At 42.1% G+C, this 18,555-nt stretch overlaps 2 protein-coding genes across 2 annotated transcripts in view; both read left to right on the forward strand.

Annotated features, from left to right (window-relative positions):
• grid2ipa (glutamate receptor, ionotropic, delta 2 (Grid2) interacting protein, a) overlaps positions 1-8,797 on the forward strand; it is a 30,535-nt gene extending 21,738 nt beyond the window's left edge. The window contains exons 11-23 of the mRNA XM_085405349.1: positions 125-231; positions 360-507; positions 1,381-1,712; positions 2,630-5,020; positions 5,154-5,241; positions 5,637-5,726; positions 5,863-6,059; positions 6,147-6,302; positions 6,595-6,681; positions 6,768-6,897; positions 7,068-7,186; positions 7,285-7,449; positions 8,665-8,797. Coding sequence (XP_085261475.1) covers positions 125-231; positions 360-507; positions 1,381-1,712; positions 2,630-5,020; positions 5,154-5,241; positions 5,637-5,726; positions 5,863-6,059; positions 6,147-6,302; positions 6,595-6,681; positions 6,768-6,897; positions 7,068-7,186; positions 7,285-7,449; positions 8,665-8,745 — 4,091 coding nt within the window. The 3' untranslated portion in view covers positions 8,746-8,797. The remainder of the gene's footprint in view (positions 1-124; positions 232-359; positions 508-1,380; positions 1,713-2,629; positions 5,021-5,153; positions 5,242-5,636; positions 5,727-5,862; positions 6,060-6,146; positions 6,303-6,594; positions 6,682-6,767; positions 6,898-7,067; positions 7,187-7,284; positions 7,450-8,664) is intronic.
• A 3,252-nt stretch (positions 8,798-12,049) lies between these two features.
• Positions 12,050-18,464, forward strand: slc5a11 (solute carrier family 5 member 11). The gene is made up of 15 exons (XM_085403804.1): positions 12,050-12,266; positions 13,029-13,100; positions 13,189-13,293; positions 13,382-13,441; positions 13,554-13,658; positions 13,758-13,863; positions 13,947-14,027; positions 14,116-14,321; positions 14,914-15,049; positions 15,223-15,330; positions 15,419-15,569; positions 16,246-16,414; positions 16,840-17,055; positions 17,384-17,558; positions 17,668-18,464. The coding sequence occupies exons 1-15, from the start codon at positions 12,120-12,122 to the stop codon at positions 17,895-17,897; spliced, it is 2,067 nt and encodes a 688-aa protein (XP_085259930.1). The 5' UTR covers positions 12,050-12,119; the 3' UTR covers positions 17,898-18,464.
• Positions 18,465-18,555: the final 91 nt, after the last annotated feature.

Consider the following 18,555-nt stretch of genomic DNA (forward strand, 5'->3'; position numbering starts at 1 on the left):
CTGCTCACTAACTCACAAGCCACCCAAAGCCCAAATACTAACAACACATGCAAAGCTGGAATCTATATTTGGGTCTATCTCACTCATAAGAGTCTAAGTTCTTCCAATGGTTGTGTTATCATAGGCCACCGTGCAGAGCCATTACTGGAGACGGGGATGAGGCTAGCTCCAGGAGAGAGACAGTCAGGGGATGGTACCTCTCTCCCTGAAACTCCCAACAACCTCACTAATGTACGTAGCCATGCCCATTTTAATGAGACAAGATGCATATAATAATGGCAATTAAAGAGTTAGGATAAGAATTCTCAAACCAGTATATATATATTTATATATTCGTTTGCACATTTTCACCATGTAAGCTGTCAGCAGTGTACGCTGAACTGGAGAACATGTATTCAGCCAAGAGGTCCAAGTCTCTGAAGAGCCGCCCGCCTCCTGCCCCTGAGAGTTTGCTGGATCTGGACCCTCCGTCACGCACGGCATCCCCTACGATACACCTTAACACAGGTAGCTGATTGTAGACGTTTGCATTTGGAGCTGGAGTGGAATCTTACTCTAATACACAAAATCTCCATCTGTCTGTACATCATGAAAACCTCCTATATGATCAGGAGCTGAGCACCCAAACCTGACACACAGGTACATCTTAGAGCCCTGAAATTTCTTATCGGTGTCACATATTATTGGGGCGTTGTCACGTTACCTAGCAACCACCTAGGTAACGTTTGTGTGTGTGTGTGTGTGTGTGTGTGTGTGTGTGTGTGTGTGTGTGTGTGTGTGTGTGAGGGAGAGAGATTTTAGGGAAAACATAGAAGTGAAGGGGAATGACAAAAAAGGGCTGCAGAAAAAGAAATATATACAAAAATCCTGGGTTAAACGAACAGATTTGTTTTCCTGCTGTACATAAATACACAGCAGAGCAGAGGTTTGAGACAAATACAAAATTTAATCTCCTCAAAAAATTCTTTTCCCAAGGGCTAATTTATTTTTTTTTATGACCCACGTGGGAAGGATCAGAGCAGTCCTCACAAATTAAATCTGGATCACACTGGGTTAGGCTCTGACGATTTAAAAATTTTACATCAGTAACAAAGTGCTGTCATTGAACACTGAGCTGCATACATATTTGGTGATGGTGGATGTGGAACTAGAAAACACACCATTAAGTACACCTGTCAGTCAAAAATTAGATTTCTCTGATAGTAATGTAACTACTGTATGTAATATGAACACGAGAATCATTACTTGTATTTGTTCTCATAATTCACTGACTGCAAGGTATCATTAAAGAGACATTTCTTTTAACTGCTACATTTCAACATAATTAAGAAAGCCAAGATTCTGTTGTCATCATTACAATATATCATTTCCTTGTCCTAGGTAGCCGCAAAGGCCCTTCATCCCATACATCCTGGCCGGAGCCTCTCCCCAGCCCCCCACAATCCCAGTTCTACCCATCAGGGTTAACAAGCCAGACCAGTGGGGAGTCCAACCCTTACATCAGCCTTGACAGTCCCCCTCCCTCACCTCCAGAACCCCCTGACTACCCGTCTAGCCCCCCTGCTCACCGCAGCAGCAAGCGCCGTTACACCTTCTCCAAACCGCCTCGCTCTGAAGACACGGACCGCTTTCTGGATGCACTGAGCGAGCAGCTGGGACAGAGGGTGGCAATTGTCGATGACTTCTTGACTCCTGAAAACGACTATGAAGAGGTAGAATCACATTAACACTGCACCAATTTTGCAAAGCACTGAAATGAAATTATCATCGAGTAACTGTTTAGCTACTGGGAAAACTAATGTTTAACTTTTCACAGTAATCAAAACTCCTTTAATTTCTACAAGGTGCTTTATGCAGTAAAAAATAAAATGCCTGTTAAATCCTTTGTGGCCACAAAGCACAGGACACACAAAGACATTGTTCTGTGTTTGTAATAAAAGATGCTGGGACATGTTTCCCCAGTTTGTTTAATATAAGATTTCAACAGTTTACCAGTTTAGTCTCTCTTGTTGTATAGGTCAATCTGTCTCATGCCTCTGGCTCCTATTTTGGAGTAGGTTATCTGCTTATATTTTTATTTTTGCAGTACAACATGTCATATTTGCTCAATCCAGCATGAAAGATGAATAAAAATTGTCTTTTCTTTATTTTTGTGACTAAGAATTGCATGTTTTAAAGGGTTCTATGTGCTTTATTTTAAAGTATTATGAAATTATCTTTGACCAGAATAGTCTGTTACCCTCAGTGAATTTCTGTTGTTTCTGTGACTTCAAACAACATCATAAAGCATCATTAAAATTTACTGCCAATCTTAAGGTTTTCTCATAGGTGGACTGCCTTGACCTTGGTGTTTTTAAAATCAAAGACAATTTATAGAATAATATGTGTCATAGAGAGAGGTTCACAAGCTGTTGTTGACCTGACAAATAAATCTTCAAATGAAAGAGCATGTAAAGGATTTAAAAACTTAACTGCAGCATTTGCATTGAAATACATTGAGGAGGTTGTAGAGAACCTGCTTACACATTTATGTATTTTATTTCTGGTTAACTCTTGTAGTTTGACAAATGTACCAAAAAAATCCACTTTGGCATTAGGTCTAATGAAGTGTAATTGGTGTTAATGCCAGGATGTTGTGCAGATGGGCTTCCCAGATGAAGAGGATGATGATAATGAAGACGATTTGGTGGTGGATGAAGAAGAAAGTGGAGGATTTGTCGCTCCAGAGCTCAGCAGCCCGAGTGATGTCCAGAGCAGCAGTGGAGAAGAAAATGCCTCATCTCTGACCTACTCATCTTCCTCTGATCACATTCCCCCACCCCCCATGACCCCTCCTCCACCCCCACCAGTCCAGTTCAATGATCCACCTCCGCCTCCTCCGCCCCCAGCACCTGCACAGAGTCAACCGCAGCACCAACAGCAGCAACAGCAGCAGCAACTAAGCTACACTCCCGAACACTCCCCAAGAACATACGTGCCCATCCGCCGGAAATCCGGCCCTCCTCCCCCACCTCCTCCCCGCAGTAATCCACCACCTAAACGCCACTCCTTGCATAAAGTCCTCCCTACAAGGGAAGACCTACAGGTGCATGCTACCATACAAGAGCTAAAAGCCTACCAAGAGCAACAAGCCTACCAGGAAAGGCAAGCCTATGAGGAGCAACAGGCGTATAAGGAGAGGCAGGCATATGAAGAGCAAAAAGCCTTTGAAGAACAACAACTCCTGCAAGAGCAGCAGGCCTTGCAGGAACAACAAGCTTATCAAGAGAAACTTTTCAAAGAGAGACAGGCTTATGAAGAGCAGAAGGCATTCGAGGAGCAAAAAGCTTTTGAAGAGCAACAGTTGTACCAAGAGCAACAGGCCTACCAAGAAAGACAAGCGTACGAGCAGCGTCAAGCCTACCAGGAGCAAAAAGCATATGAACAGCGTCAAGCCTACAAGGAACAAAAAGCATTCGAGGAGCTTCAAGCCTACAAGGAGCAAAAAGCATTCGAGGAGCTTCAAGCCTACCAGGAACAAAAGGCCTATGAGGAGCGACAAGCCTATAAGGAGCAGCAAGCGTATCAAGAGCAACAGCTGCAGCAGATCTACCAGAGCCACCACTCGATGCCTGCCCAGCCAACGCAGCAGAAAGCCCATTCACCTCTTCCTCTTCAGTCCTTACCTCCTCTTCCCTCTCCAGACTCCGTCCATCACCACGCAAACCACCCTCTTTACATGATGCGCCAAGCACAGCAGCAGCAGGCCCACCAGACTCATCATCACCGACGTCTGTCCCGTTCTGCGCCTCCCCCACACCAGCCGTCACCCCAACCAACAGGCCATCCCAGCCAACAAGGTCAGTACGTAGAGGGCATCTACCAAAGTCATCAGAGTGTAAGACCCCAACCCCACCATTCCTCAACTGAGATGCTCCACCAGATGCACCAAGCCCCGGCTCATCATTCCTCAGCTGAGGTGCTGCACCAGTTGCAGCAATCCCAGGCCCACCACTCATCTGCTGAGATGCTTCAACAGATGCAGCAAGTCCATGCCCACTACTCATCATCAGAAGTGCTCCACCAAATGCACAAATCCAAGGCCCATCATTCGTCAACAGAGCTCCTGCACCAGGCTCAACAGATGCAGCAAATACAGCCTCTCCACTCCTCCACCGAACTTCTCCACCAAGCCCACCAGATGCATCGAGGACAGCCCCACCATTCCTCAACTGAGCTGCTCCATCAAATTCATAAACCCCAGGCGCACCACTCCTCTACAGAGCTTCTTCATCAGGCTCATCAAATGCACCAACCCAAGCCCCATCACTCCTCCACAGAGCTTCTGCATCAAACCCAGCAAGAGCCTGCATCCCTCCCAGTTCAGCTAAATCGGGATGGCCACTCCCATCAGAGCAGGAGAAGTCTAAAGGGCCATCATCAAACTGAAGTGTCGGTGCAGGGGAGGCACCAAGAGCAGCAGATCCACCAAACCCACCACCCCCAGCCCACAAAACCCTCCCCCCAGAGACCCCACTCTATCCAGCAGACGCACCACCATTCCAGCACTCCTCAGATCCACCACATCCATCACATGACCCCACAGCCACCTCCTCAGGACTACCAGCACCAGATTCAGGTCATCCACCCTCCCCAGCAGCCTCACAGGCCCCAGCCCCTTCTCTCCACGTTTCAACCCCTGCAGCCACACCAACCCACCCTCTCCACTTTTCAGCCACTGCCTCAACACCCCCAGTCCTCCACCCAAACTGCCCGCCCACAGTCACAGCCCTCGCATCATTTGCTGCAATCTCAACACCAGTCACAATCCCACAGCCAGAGCCAGCCCCAGTCCCTCCCCCACTCTCTTTCTGACCCCACGGAGCACCTAGAGCCCCCACCACCTCCTCCTCTTCCCCCACCCTGCTCCCCTCCACCTCTACCAAGACCTAGTCTGTCCAGAATGGACTCCAACCATATGAGTGTAAAGAGGCTGCGCTGGGAGCAGGTGGAAAACTCAGAAGGGACAATATGGGGACAGGTGAGTTCTGATTGGAAGCCAAAGCTTCTCAAAGTGCCACCGAGTTTAGATTTAGAATTCTAAATGTAAAATATTTTGCAAAACTATAACATTTAGACCTTTTTTAAACTAAAAAAAATTGTGTTTCTAACAGTTGGGAGCAAATTCTGACTATGAAAAACTGCATGACATGGTGAAGTATCTGGATCTGGAGCTGCACTTTGGAACACAGAAGAGCGCCAGTGAGTATAAGGGGCTGTGTGCCTAACTGGAGTGCTTTTATCTGTGTGCACAGCTAAATATTCATAAGAGATAGGGAAGCCCAGTATAAAGAGTGAAAAATACTTTGATTAGTGATTCATTTGATGGGAAGACAACATTATACGTCAACATATCAGGTTTTCAGATGTCTTTAATCACAGTCCAAGGATACAGAGATTTTTAAACAAAGAACGAGGCAGCTTCCTCTTTGGGTTGAAGGACCTTGGCTTGATCTGTCATTGTACTCTATATAATTTGCCTCTAAGAAATCAATGTAAGCTATGTAAAAGGAAAATTTAGACTAAATCTGTTTGTCCAGTCTCTCTCACCTACCTTTCTAAATTTTGACATTTAACTTCCCCGGTCTAATTTTCAGTGCCTGCCCCAGAACCATCCCCTCAGCTAGAAACCTTCAAGAAGAAAGATGTTATAGAAATTCTGTCCCATAAGAAAGCTTACAATGCCTGTGAGTATGACTGCCTTTAATACAATTTTTCAAATGTCATTTGTAATTAAGATGTCAAGATGAAAGTTAGAAACCATAGTTGTAGCTCTGTGAATCAGAGTTAAGTACTTTGATGATGATTATCTTCTGCCTCTAGCCATCCTGATAGCCCACCTGAAGCTGTCTCCAGGGGAACTGCGTCAGATTTTGATGAACATGGCCACAGACAGGCTGGAGCCAGCCCACATTAAACAGCTGCTACTGTATGCCCCCGATGCAGAGGAGGTCAAAAAATATGAAGAGTATAGACAGGACCCCAGCAAACTGAGCGAGCCAGATCAGTTTGTGCTGCAGGTACAGTTCTGGTTTACCGTTACCGGGCTACTTTTGAGTTTCATTGATCTTGCATTTATCTTGATCTGCCTGTTGTGCATATATCAGATGTTATCAGTACCGGAGTACCAGACCCGCCTCCAGTGCCTCCTCTTCAAGTGTTCTCTTCAGGAGAAGACAGAGGAGCTGAAAGGAGCATATGACTGTATTTACAACGCCTCCATGGAGCTGAAGACCAGCAAGAAGCTAGCTAAAATACTAGAGGTAGCCCTTATGTTCAGAAAGGTTATGTCACTGTAGATTAGAAACACATGAAAATACCACATACTTTTTTGACTAGTCTGTGAGATACTGATAAGAGACAGAGTCACTGTAGAAGCAAAGAAGGACATTCGCTAAATTATGTCTTTTTTGTGTGAAAGAAGAAGAAAAGAAGAAAAATTAAATTACTGGAGCAAAAAAATTACACTCATAAACTAGGGGTGAAAATTAACGATCAAGATAAATTACTGTTGATACAATAACAGATCTGCTTACTAATTTGTGCCCTGTTTAGTTTGTGTTGGCGATGGGGAACTACTTGAATAACAGCCAGCCTAAAACCAACAAAACTACAGGCTTTAAGATCAACTTCCTTACAGAGGTACACCGAATGATATTTAACATATTATGGAGTATTTATGTATGGGCTTGCATGTGTATTTTATGACTCCACAATATCGCGTGCAGCTGAGCACAACTAAAACAGTGGACGGGAAGTCAACATTTCTGCATATCCTGGTTAAATCGCTATGTCAACATTTCCCGGATGTGTTGGATTTTTCCAAAGATCTTACGATGGTTCCACTTGCAGCAAAAGGTAGATACATACATTTGCCTTTTAACATTCGTTGAGAGTGCCAAAAATGTACTGGCACGATTGTCAAATTTAAGTGGTTGTTTTCATTTTGGCTAGATCTGCTTTTTGTCTCTGAGCATCTTTTTCCTCTTGCCTCTGGTTTCCTATGTTGCACGCACACCTGCTTTTAGTAAACCAGAGGAACATCACCTCCGATCTGAATGACCTTCATACCACAATCCAGGACATTCGCTCAGCTTGTCAGAAGATGCCTGCGACCTCTGACGACCGCTTTGCTGTTGTCATGAGTGTATCCTTAAAACCCCCTCACTGGGGTCAGGGGACAAAGAAAACACTATGTAGTAAATAAGATTAAACATTTTTGTGCCTTAACTCTGTGGTGTTAAGAATTTCCTGGAAAACAGTCATCCTGCAATCCAGTCTCTGGAGTCTCTCCAACAGAGAGCCATGGAAGAATTCAGCAAGACTGCCTCCTACTTTGGAGAAGACGGCAAAGCCACAAATACCGAGGCCTTCTTTGGTATCTTTGCCGAATTCATAAACAAGTTTGAGGTGAGCAGGAAATATTGAGCCATTCTTCATTCAAATGATTATCTTTGTTGTGTCTGCAGCATATTTCCTTTGTAGTTCCCTCCCAGCCGTCTCAGTTGCTTTTGCTCAACCGCTTGTGATGCATAACCTAAAAGGTTGCAGATAAACAGTTGCACTGTGTTATCATCTGATGACTGCCTCATTACTTGCTATATTTTCTGCTTTGCCAGTGTTTTTATTTTTAGAGAGGGCCGTGCATTGTGTTTAGTAATGAGCACTGTCTGCATTAAATCAAAAAAGCACTCTGCTAGGTTACAGCACTGATAATGAGCTTCATGATGTAAACTAGCAGGGCCACTTTGTAAACACTCAGCATTCATTAACGTGTTCCAGCCCGCCAGATGTTTGATATTGGAGGTTTTAGATACTATACTTTAAATTTTAAAAAAGCAGAGTTTTGAAAAATGTAACACTGTTTTGCATATTTCTGTCATTTGCATTTAGTGTTCAGTATGTTAAGTGCAGCAGCTCTTTGCTTTTCCTTTTTCCTCTGCTGCTTTTTCTTTTTGAACTTTGCTGTGCTTGTGGTTTTCAAACTTATCAAACTTTTATTATTTTTTTGTTTTTTTACACCTGTTTATTAACATTTCTATGTAGTGAGTAGACCACATGAATAAAAGTACAGGGCTACACCTCTTTGTCTATGATTTCAGGTGTATAAAATCAAGTACCTGCCCGTACCTTCTGGTTTTTATAAACATCAGTGGGATAAGTCAGTTCATGAAGTTTCTCACCTCCCAGATATTCCACAATCAACTCTAAAAGGTGTTATTGAAAAGTGGAGGTGTTTAAGAACCACAGCAGCTCAGCTACAAAGGGGCAGACCACATAAAGTTAAGAGCAGAGTCAACCAGTGCAACCTACATCATTAACATCAGCGCAAAAACTGTGCACCTGGAGCTTCATGGCATAGGTTTCCATGGCTGAGCACCTCCTGCAGGTGTACTGTACACGTGGCCCAGTACTTTTGTCCATATAAGGCACGCACAACGACTGTCACAAAAAATACAAATATATATCTAGAAATATTACATATTTCAATAAGCAGGATGCATGCAACAAAGCAGTTGGTTAGAAAAACTAAAAATAATACTACATGGAAAAACAAAGGATGTATATAAAAGTAAATTAAAAGAAAATCCTGCATCATCTTTTTTCTGCATTTCTTTGCCACAGAGAGCTCTGAGTGATCAGCAAGTTGCTGAAATCCCAAAAAGCCCCAGGAGTCCACGAATGGCCTCCCCGCTGGCCTGGTAACACACATGCACGTGTGGAGATTACAACATGCAGTTGTTCATACAGAACAAAGTATACCCAAGTACACAAACATCCTATATACATATACCAGTATATAAATACACTAACATACAAGCACATAAACCACACATCACAATACCAAGCAAAAAAAACAAGTTAGATGAAGGGAAAAGCAGAAACATTGGCATCAAAGACAGATAATGTAGCTTTAGACCAGTGTTGTACTATATTATATGTATCTTCAATGATGAAGACCAGTCAGTAGACTGCAACCTTGTTTAACCTTCAGGATAACTCTGCTGTTTGATAGTTGCTCAGTAACATCGCATAGTTTAAGTAATATTTCTCTAAGCCCTCTAAGTTTAGGTCATTGAGCACCTGCATAGTGCGGTACGACAATGATTTAATAAAATCTTTGTGGCATAACCACGATTAAGACATAGATCCAAAAATAGATATTTAATTTAAATATATTCACACTCGTTGGTTCAGATGAAAGTACAAAAAGCAGTTTTTGAATTAGTTTGACCTTTTTAAGGTGCCCACCGCACTGAATGTAACCTAAATTCTTTACTAAGTGATGCTTGTTTTCTTAAGTAAGTCCTCAGCTTAGGATGCTTTCTTTGCAGCACTCCTTTAGTTTCAGTGGAATTTTCCATTTTCTACCATGCCAGCTGTGGTGGTAAGATTTTTTTTTTGTATTGCTGTTGTATAATGCTTAACTCCTGACCCTACCAACTTGTGTATATGAATCATTGGCTCAAAGTCACTGTTGGTGGAATTTTCCATCTCAAACCGTGCCAATATACCAGTAGGATTTATTTATTTTTTGGATTGTTCATTTTGTTTCTGCATTGCTCCTATATAATGCTTTACTTCTTATCCTACCAACATGTACGTATATAAAGGTGACACTGGCTCCAGTCTCGAAGACACTGATAACAGATTGCCGAAGTGGGATTATGTGGATCTTACAGCGGGCACTGTGCAATAAATGAATGTTTAACTGTAGTCCATTGTTTGGTGTTATATCTATTAAAGTGTAAATAGGGATTATATTGTGCGTGTGGACTGTACAGAATAAGCCAGAATATGAAGAAAACATACGCTACAATTTATAAAGCACTTTGTTACTTTAATGTATTACCCAAGTATTTCTTTTACTGAATGTGTGATATGATGGGACCATAGAGTTATACCACTGAGAGGGCGAAATATCATATCGTGTAGCAGCATTTGATATCATTTTCACACACAACTAATAACGCAGTATACCAGCTGTTCAGATATTCCAGTGCTTTGTAAAAACTGAAGCTTATAGCTAATATTTTTTGAAATCATAAGACAAATTATTACGGTAACAGTTATGTGTGCAGTCAGTAAAACCTTTGTTTTCTAATGGTATAAGTTGTAATGTTCTGGCTAAAGTACAGAATGTAAACCTCTAAGGCACTGGCGTTCATTTAAGGCCTACTAAGTGTTAAGTCTGTGTTTTGTATTGTAATCTAAATCTGACAAATATAAAGAGCTGTGTGAGATCCACATTTGGGTGAATGTCTTCTTCAGAACTTAAGCTGTCTTTATACAGGAATGCTGAATGGACTGTATTTATGCCAGGGCAAAATCAAACACCTCATATACCCGTGTCCTTACAACCTGATTACTGCTCCACATGGCATTGCTGCAACCAGTTAATCTCTGCTACTGAGGTGCAGTGTTAATGAGCCTTTGTCTTTGTAAGATAAGCCTGTATCTGCATTTTTCTCTCCTGGACGTGAACACACACACAATCTCAATGTTACTTTGATAGCATACTATCACTGCCCACATCTTTAGTGTATTTTACATGCATTTAACACATTCAGCAATCACAGTTATTTTACTGGCAACGGGACTCTGTTGTGAAAAGACTTCCCTGTGTGGAGTAATAAATCTCTTACATTTTAACTACACCGTGTCGTGGACGAGGTAAAAGTGGAGTTTGATCTTTTGGAATGGAAGTGGAAGAAGCTTTGATTCCCAAGTCATTCATGACACATTTGTGAATCGGTTGGCTTGCACGAGTTGACTTGCAGAGAGCCCAGCTGGAATGATACAAAGTGTGACGGTGTACTGAAAGGTAAGCTTGTTTTATTCAATTAATATCCAACAGAAAGCCTAAGAGGGTAAAATGGCGAGCTGCAGTTGTTGCCGTTATCTCAGATATAGCTGTTTTGTCATTTTTAATTCTACTATATTGGAGGAACTTTGACTAAGTCTTAAACAAGCCAGCAGATGTGTTTAAGAGTGAAGTACTTTTGGTGCTGTATAAAGCAGTCTGTCTGACATGGTGGTCAACTCAACTGCACACGCGTACATATACTCATTGGCCACTTTATTAGGTACACATTGGGTTGCACAACTGCTCATGAAGGCAAATCTTTAATCATATAATCACATGGCAGCAACTGTGCCAACTCAAGAGGACATGCTGAAGTTCTAACCAAGCATTGGAATGGAGGAGGTTTTTTTTTATTAAGGTTGTTTGTGCAAGATGAGCTCGTCTAAATATTTCAGAAATTTTTGATCTGCTGGGATTTTCCCACACAACCAGGGTTTCAGAGAATAGTCCAAGAAAAGAGAGGATATCTAGTGAGCAGCAGTTCTCTGGGAGAAAATGCCTCAGACTAGAATGGCCAGACTGCTTCAAGCTGACAAGAAGGCAAATACCCACTTGTTGCAACTAAGGTATGCAGAGGAGCTTCTCTGAACACACAACATGTCAAACGTTTAAAGTAGACATGCTACAGTAGCAGAAGACCACACCGAATACCACTGCTGTCAGCTAAGAACAGGATACAGTTCACATGGATTCACCAACGTTGGACAAAAGGAGACTGTAAAAATGTTGCCTGGATGATGAGTCTTGATTTCTGCTGCACATTTGGATAGTAGAGTCAAGGTCAAGGTAACTTTATTTATACCCATAGGCAAGGTAAATTTGCTTTACAGAAAAATTATAGCATTTGGCATCCCTTCAAAAAAATAAAATAAAAAAAAGATTTGGTGTAAACAACATGAAAGCATGGATCCACTCTGTCAACAGTTCAGACTGTGGTGGCACAGGAGATTCCTGTCACATACGGTCAGCTGAGAAATCTGCAGCAACCGTGTGATGCTTTTGTGTCGATCTGGATCAAAATCTCTGAGAAACGTTTGCTAAACTAACTGAATTTATGCCATGAAGAAAAAAGCCAGTCCAACCCAGTTCTAGCAATGTGTAAAAAAAAAAAAAGTCTGGTAATTGGATTTTATGTCTGTGTTTAAGGTGAAAAGAATTTTCTACTTCATTCATTGTTGGCTCCTGAGACTGACTTTAAATTCTTGGATTCCAGATGACCTTTGACCTTCCAGTAGAACGCCAGGGGACCAGCGTGCCCCCATCCACATCGCCATCTCCAGGGCATGGCAGTACGCTTGACACCGTGGATATAGTGGTGCTGGTAATCTATTTTCTACTGGTGCTGGGAGTCGGCCTATGGGTAAGCACAGAAAATGATACCAACATTTTTACATGGCAATCTGTATTCTTTGTCATACAAACTAAAACGAATTCAGATCTAATGCCTTTAAATATAAAACATATTGTGAAGACCTCTGTATAGTATCTGTATCAGTGCTTTTTTCTTACTTAATCTTTGCAATCGGCAAATGTCCTTCAATGAGAGCAGAGTGATCTGTATCAAGCTTTATCAGAATTTACATTCCACTTTTTTATATTGCCCCTTTTCTTGCCCTTCTCCTATAATTAACTTCCTTTGATAACCTGGATGCTCACAAATGGAGATTAAAGATCATATTACTGTCCAGCGACAGTAAGAATGCAGTGTTTTTTTGTTGATAACAACAAAGAAAACACCTCTAAATGTAAAAAGGTGGATTTGAGGTACCTGTGTTGACACATGAAGGCACATGAAGCTACAGAGTTCACCTACATGGGTGGATTTTGTAGCTCTACAAGCTAAAATAAGTGAGCCGGTGGGTCTGAAAGCCAGCCGGGATCTTTAGAAGCAGACGCATTGTGATAATTTATACACAGAAGATACGAGGGATGTTTAGATTTGGGATTGGGCAGCGAAATTTGGGTTTTGTGGTCCCTGAGATATGTTGTCTTAGAAGTTTTAGAAGCCTTTTAACTTAATCTCTATCTTACAAATAGATTCCATCTCAGCATTATGAATAAATAGGTCTTCTGTTACTGTTACCTTTAAGAGGTTCTATAACATTTCCCATGTTTTTTCCAGTCCATGTGGAGGACAAAGCGCAGCACGGTGGATGGATACTTCTTAGCCGGGAAGAACATGACCTGGTGGCCGGTGAGTTGTGCAGAAACTCTATCTAGAGCACACTTTAAAAGTCAGATGGAGGCAAAATGTTCTGATTCGGACTCTCATCTATATTTAGGTGGGTGCTTCGCTGTTCGCCAGTAACATTGGCAGTGGACATTTCATCGGCCTGGCAGGGTCAGGAGCCGCAGCGGGAATTGGTGCCATTGCATACGAGTGGAATGTAAGAAAATAATCTGTCAAAAATAACTTTGATATGAAATATTAATAGGTTTAAATTCTTGATGGTGCTGATATTTGTTAACTGACAGGGTATGATGATGGTACTGCTGCTGGGATGGCTCTTCCTGCCCATTTATATTGCCTCTGGTGTGAGTTTTCTACACACACTCTGAACAAAAGAAACAATAAGTTGTTGCATGCATGATTTTGGTCATTTATTCCCCCGTGATCTCATAGGGCTTGACCTTATTTCTTCTACAGGTGACAACGATGCCAGAGTATCTGCAGAGGCGGTTTGGTGGTAGAAGAACTCAGTTGTTTATAGCCATCCTTTCCTTATTTATTTACATCTTTACAAAAATATCGGTAGGCTATAATCCACAATAGTGATTTATTTTGTGAAGCTTTATCTGGGTTAATTTCTTTCTAGTTTCTTAGCATAAACCTATGTGTGTTTTTGGCCAGGTGGACATGTATGCAGGTGCCCTGTTCATTCAGCTTGCCTTACAATGGAACATCTACCTGGCTGTGGTGCTGCTGCTGTTAGTCACTGCTATCTATACTGTAGCAGGTGAGCTACAGTCCCGCTCATGTTGGCTGTTCTGTATTTTACCAGCTTCTAGAAGTGCATAATGTGCTGTTTGCTGTTCACAGGTGGTCTGGCTGCAGTTATCTATACAGATGCAGCTCAGACTGCTATCATGCTGGCAGGAGCTCTGACCCTCATGGGCTTCAGTAAGTGAGGATATGAGTGAAAATCACAGCTTCCAGTTTCCAACCCTTTATGATCCAGCTGATCTGACTATTTTGTCTCTATGTGTAGGTTTTGTGGAGGTTGGAGGCTGGAATGCTTTCATGGAGGGTTACGGCAAAGCCATCCCATCAATTCGTGTACCCAACTCGACCTGTGGCATCCCCCGAGAAGATGCTTTCCACATATTCAGAGATCCAGTGACTTCTGACCTCCCCTGGCCTGGTGTTATTGTCGGCATGTCCATCCCCTCCATGTGGTACTGGTGCTCTGATCAGGTCAGTGATTTTCAAAGCTAAAGTTATGAAAGTTAAAGTTATGAAAGGAAGCTTTCCCCTCAGAGAGTGTTTAATCGGTAGAGTTCAAATCAAAGGCTTCATAGGCAAACCTCGTTTCTACAGTGAAGGCAGTTCAGAGCTCGTGAGCCCTGATTTACCAACATGAGCATTAAAAATGAATTTAAGATGTAAGATGTCAAGAGATCTTTCATCTATAAAATATAAAAGTACAACTTAGAGCTTTTACATCTTGTTGACGCCGATTAAAAATTTTCTCTGGAGTACTCAGAGAGTTTTAATCTGAAAATCCTCATCTTGAGAATTACTCCGTAAAGAAGCTGGCATGTTTCAAAGGTCCAACTGAAGTGAGATAAGAAAAAGCACGGTTAGTTTTAATTAGCATTTACAGTCTTTCCAGATACACAGCAGCATCTGTTTAGCCCCTGATATCTTACAAATTCCTGAGTGATAGCAGTAAGCTTTGTGGTTCCATTCTGCCTTACATTACACAGATATGTAGTTACCTGCTTTACATATATATATTTATATATATATATTTATTGGTCAGCTTTTAATTCGGGACTCTCTGCAGGTCATTGTGCAGCGCTCTCTGGCTGCCAAGACCCTGACCCATGCAAAAGGAGGCTCCCTGCTGGCTGCGTACCTCAAAGTTCTGCCCTTCTTTGCCATCATGATCCCCGGCATGATCAGCAGGATACTTTACACAGGTACAGTGAGAACTGTAGGCTGCAGCTGGAATACTGTGTTTGACCTTACTGCATATTATAACATTAGCCTCCATAATGGTGCTGAAAGTGTGTGAGGTATTTAGGTAACACTAAACAAAAATATTGTGGATATTTGAGTTTGACTGACGCGGGTGTGTTTCTACTGTGCATAGACGAAGTGGCTTGTGCAGAACCTGAGGTGTGCAGAGAGATTTGTGGCAATCCAGTGGGGTGTTCAGACATCGCTTATGCCAAACTGGTCATGGAGCTTCTTCCTGCAGGTGAGAGACTCTTTCTGCTGCACCTCGTTTCCTGCTTCATGCTTTACATGACGAGTCTTTTATGGTAACTGTGCGTCTTTCCTCCCAGGACTGCGGGGCTTGATGATGGCTGTGATGATTGCTGCTCTCATGTCTTCGCTGACCTCCATCTTTAACAGTGCCAGCACCATTTTTACCATGGACCTGTGGAAGAGTTTCAGATCCCGTGCTTCTGAATGGGAGCTCATGATTGTGGGCAGGTATGTGACCGCGTCAGGGCATTCTGATATAAAACATGCAGCATGTATATCGTATGCTGAGACTGAAGTTTGAGCAGAAAAGCATTTCTGCACTTTATTCTCACTTAGAGCATCTACATTTGGAAAACTGAGCATAGTATTAGTTCAGTAAGTCGATCTTGTTAATGCCAACCTGCATAAACTTTTATGATTCAATCAACAAATCTCACACAGGGGACACTGTTTAAGTTGCTGCTGCTGCCTCTGCAAGCTATTTTGAATCCCACCCCCACCTCAGCTCCTTCTTTTTATGTTGTCTGACTTAATGAATGTAATGTTTGTGGTCTTTGATGCCTGCTCTGTTCCGTAAGAGGCGTTTTGATGCTGCTCTCCCCGCCTCCAGCTTTGCATGCATGCAAAATGAAAGAGTGGGGTGATCCCATAAGAGAGCTCATATATGAATTACTGCAGATGGAAATAACAACCTACTTTAATTAAAGTGGTCCTGTCTGAGAAAGCTTTGTATAAGGCCCTTTATGTGAGCTCATCCACCAAACTTTACTCAATAATGGCTAAATGCATTGTGTCGTTTAGATTCCAGCGCCTTTAGTTTTCTGCTCTTTGTCAAATCTGTGCATTGCAGAACCTCATTATTATTGCATAACGCCCGTTTTATGGTTTGATGTGTGTGCTGCAGAGTGTTTGTGCTTGTGTTGGTTGTGGTGTCTGTTTTGTGGATTCCAGTCGTCCAGGCCAGTCAGGGTGGCCAGCTCTTCATCTACATCCAGTCCATCAGCACTTACCTCCAGCCCCCCGTCTCCATCATCTTCCTCATGGGCTGCTTGTGGAAGAGGACCAATGAGAAGGCAAGATGTTTTTTCTTCTTCTTCAGAATGTTCTTGCGATTGATCAAGTAATTCATGGAAAATACACCCGCTGGTCACTTTATTAGGCACACCTGTTCAACTTCTCGCTACTGCAAATATCTAAACAGCCATTCACATGGCAACAACTAAATGCTGCTATGTGACTGACAGACGTGTTCAAAACGACTTGCTGAACTTGAATGTGACAATAAGGAAATTTAAGTGACTTGGCACAGTTGCTGTTTGGTGTGGCATGCTTCCAGCAACTTGTTGAATCTATGCCCTAAAGAAGTTAAGTTCTGAAGGCAAAAAGCAGGTCCAACCCAGCATTAGTGAGGTGTAGCTAATAAAGTGGCCGTTGAGTGTATATTCATGTTCCATTACACTGTGTATAATGCTGATGTTTGACTCCCTCCCTGGTGCAGGGTGCTTTCTGGGGCCTGGCTATTGGCCTTGTGGTCGGGTGTATTCGTATGTTACTGGACTTCATCTACCCTGCTCCACTGTGCTATGAAGAGGACGACAGACCTGCAGTGTTAAAATATGTTCATTACCTCTACTTCTCCATGTTGCTGTCCTTCATTACCCTCGTTGTGGTGGTTGTAGTGAGCTTGGCTACAGAGGAACCAAAACCAGAGCAGGTGAAGCCACTGTTAACTTTCAAGAAAATGCCGACTGTCTTTAAACACACTTTTGCTAAGACATGAGCAATGGATGGATGGAAACATTACAAGGATCAGCTCATAACATCACTCTGTAGCACCACTAGGTGTCAATAATACCACAGGGTACATTTATAATGAGACTGTCTTGTTAATTACCTTTTAAAGTCTGAAGAGAACATTTCAACATATGTAGTGTAAGTCGCACCTCTCTACAATACATAGATTTCTTTAACTCTCAGAAAGTTTGACTGTCACTTTTGTTTCTTTAAAAAAAAACAAAAAAAAAAACAAAAAAAAAAAACAGATTAGTCGACTCACATGGTTCACAAGACTCGACCCAGTGAAGCCTCGAGAGCAGGTGTTTGCATCAGAGCAAAGCAGCACAACATTAGATGTAATTGCTATTCAGACTGATGATGTGGGAGCCACTGGGAGAGAGGTGGGAAGCAGCAATGGAAACGCGTGTCATCACAGGAAAGGTGGGTCTCTGTCCTGCTCTCTTTTCCATTTGGCAACTCTTCAGCTCAACGCATCTATGAGACAATTCCAAGTTATTTTTCCCCTCCCTCTCTCCTTTTAACCCTTTAGATTCAGCATCGTCTGCCAGCAGTGTACGCAGTCAGTCCAAGCTGATGTCTGCCCTCTACTGGCTGTGTGGGATGGAGAGACGGAACAAGGAAGATGATCCCGCTCCGCTTCCTGCACCTGAACAAACGATCTGTTCTCTGGAGGAAAAGCCCCGTCTACAACTCATTGTTAATGCAAACCTCATCATTTGCCTCTCTGTAACCGCCTTTATCATTGGTTACTGGGCTTGATGGGCAGTAAATGGACAAAGAATGGGCTGCATGAAAGACTGTAGAGATTTGAATGTTTTATTTTTTCACTCTTTGTAAAGTTTTATCTTAAAAATTATAAAAATGTGGTTGACTTTTTGTAATACGAATCATATAAAAATGTCATGTCAATTGTTGCTTAAAAAACAACAACAAAAAACCCCTCAAGTAATGGACAGAGTGCAGGCAACTTGTTTTTTTCTTTTCCCAAAGAAGAGACCATTTATGAGCAATAATATTTGGCATAAAAAAATCATTCAAGATAAAAACTGTTGAACAATCTTTATTTAGATCAAAAACGCATTGCGCAGTGCATTTTGTGCAGAAGAACCACCATAAAAATGCTTAAACAACCAAAACAAGAAAAGAAAAAAAAAAGCTGAAAATAAGGCAAAGCTAATGAGCCATAGTAAAAAAAAATTCTACAAATTTTAATCACATGCTGGAGTTTGGTCATAGCTTTTGAGTGTGATAGAAAAATCAGTTATATTTTTGTCAGCTTTGTGAATCAGGTCCATGGAAATCAAAGAAAATTCAAACTGAAAACTGCCCTGAATAACTAAAATGGCAGTGTGTGCACGCTGGGATGGGACAGCAGTGGAAGAGAAACTGTTATATTGCACTCACACTAAAATATTTG

This window comes from Rhamphochromis longiceps, linkage group LG4 (genome assembly GCF_057381845.1).
Source record: "Rhamphochromis longiceps isolate RC_006_pf linkage group LG4, R_longiceps_female_GT1.1, whole genome shotgun sequence".
NCBI lineage: Eukaryota > Metazoa > Chordata > Actinopteri > Cichliformes > Cichlidae > Rhamphochromis > Rhamphochromis longiceps.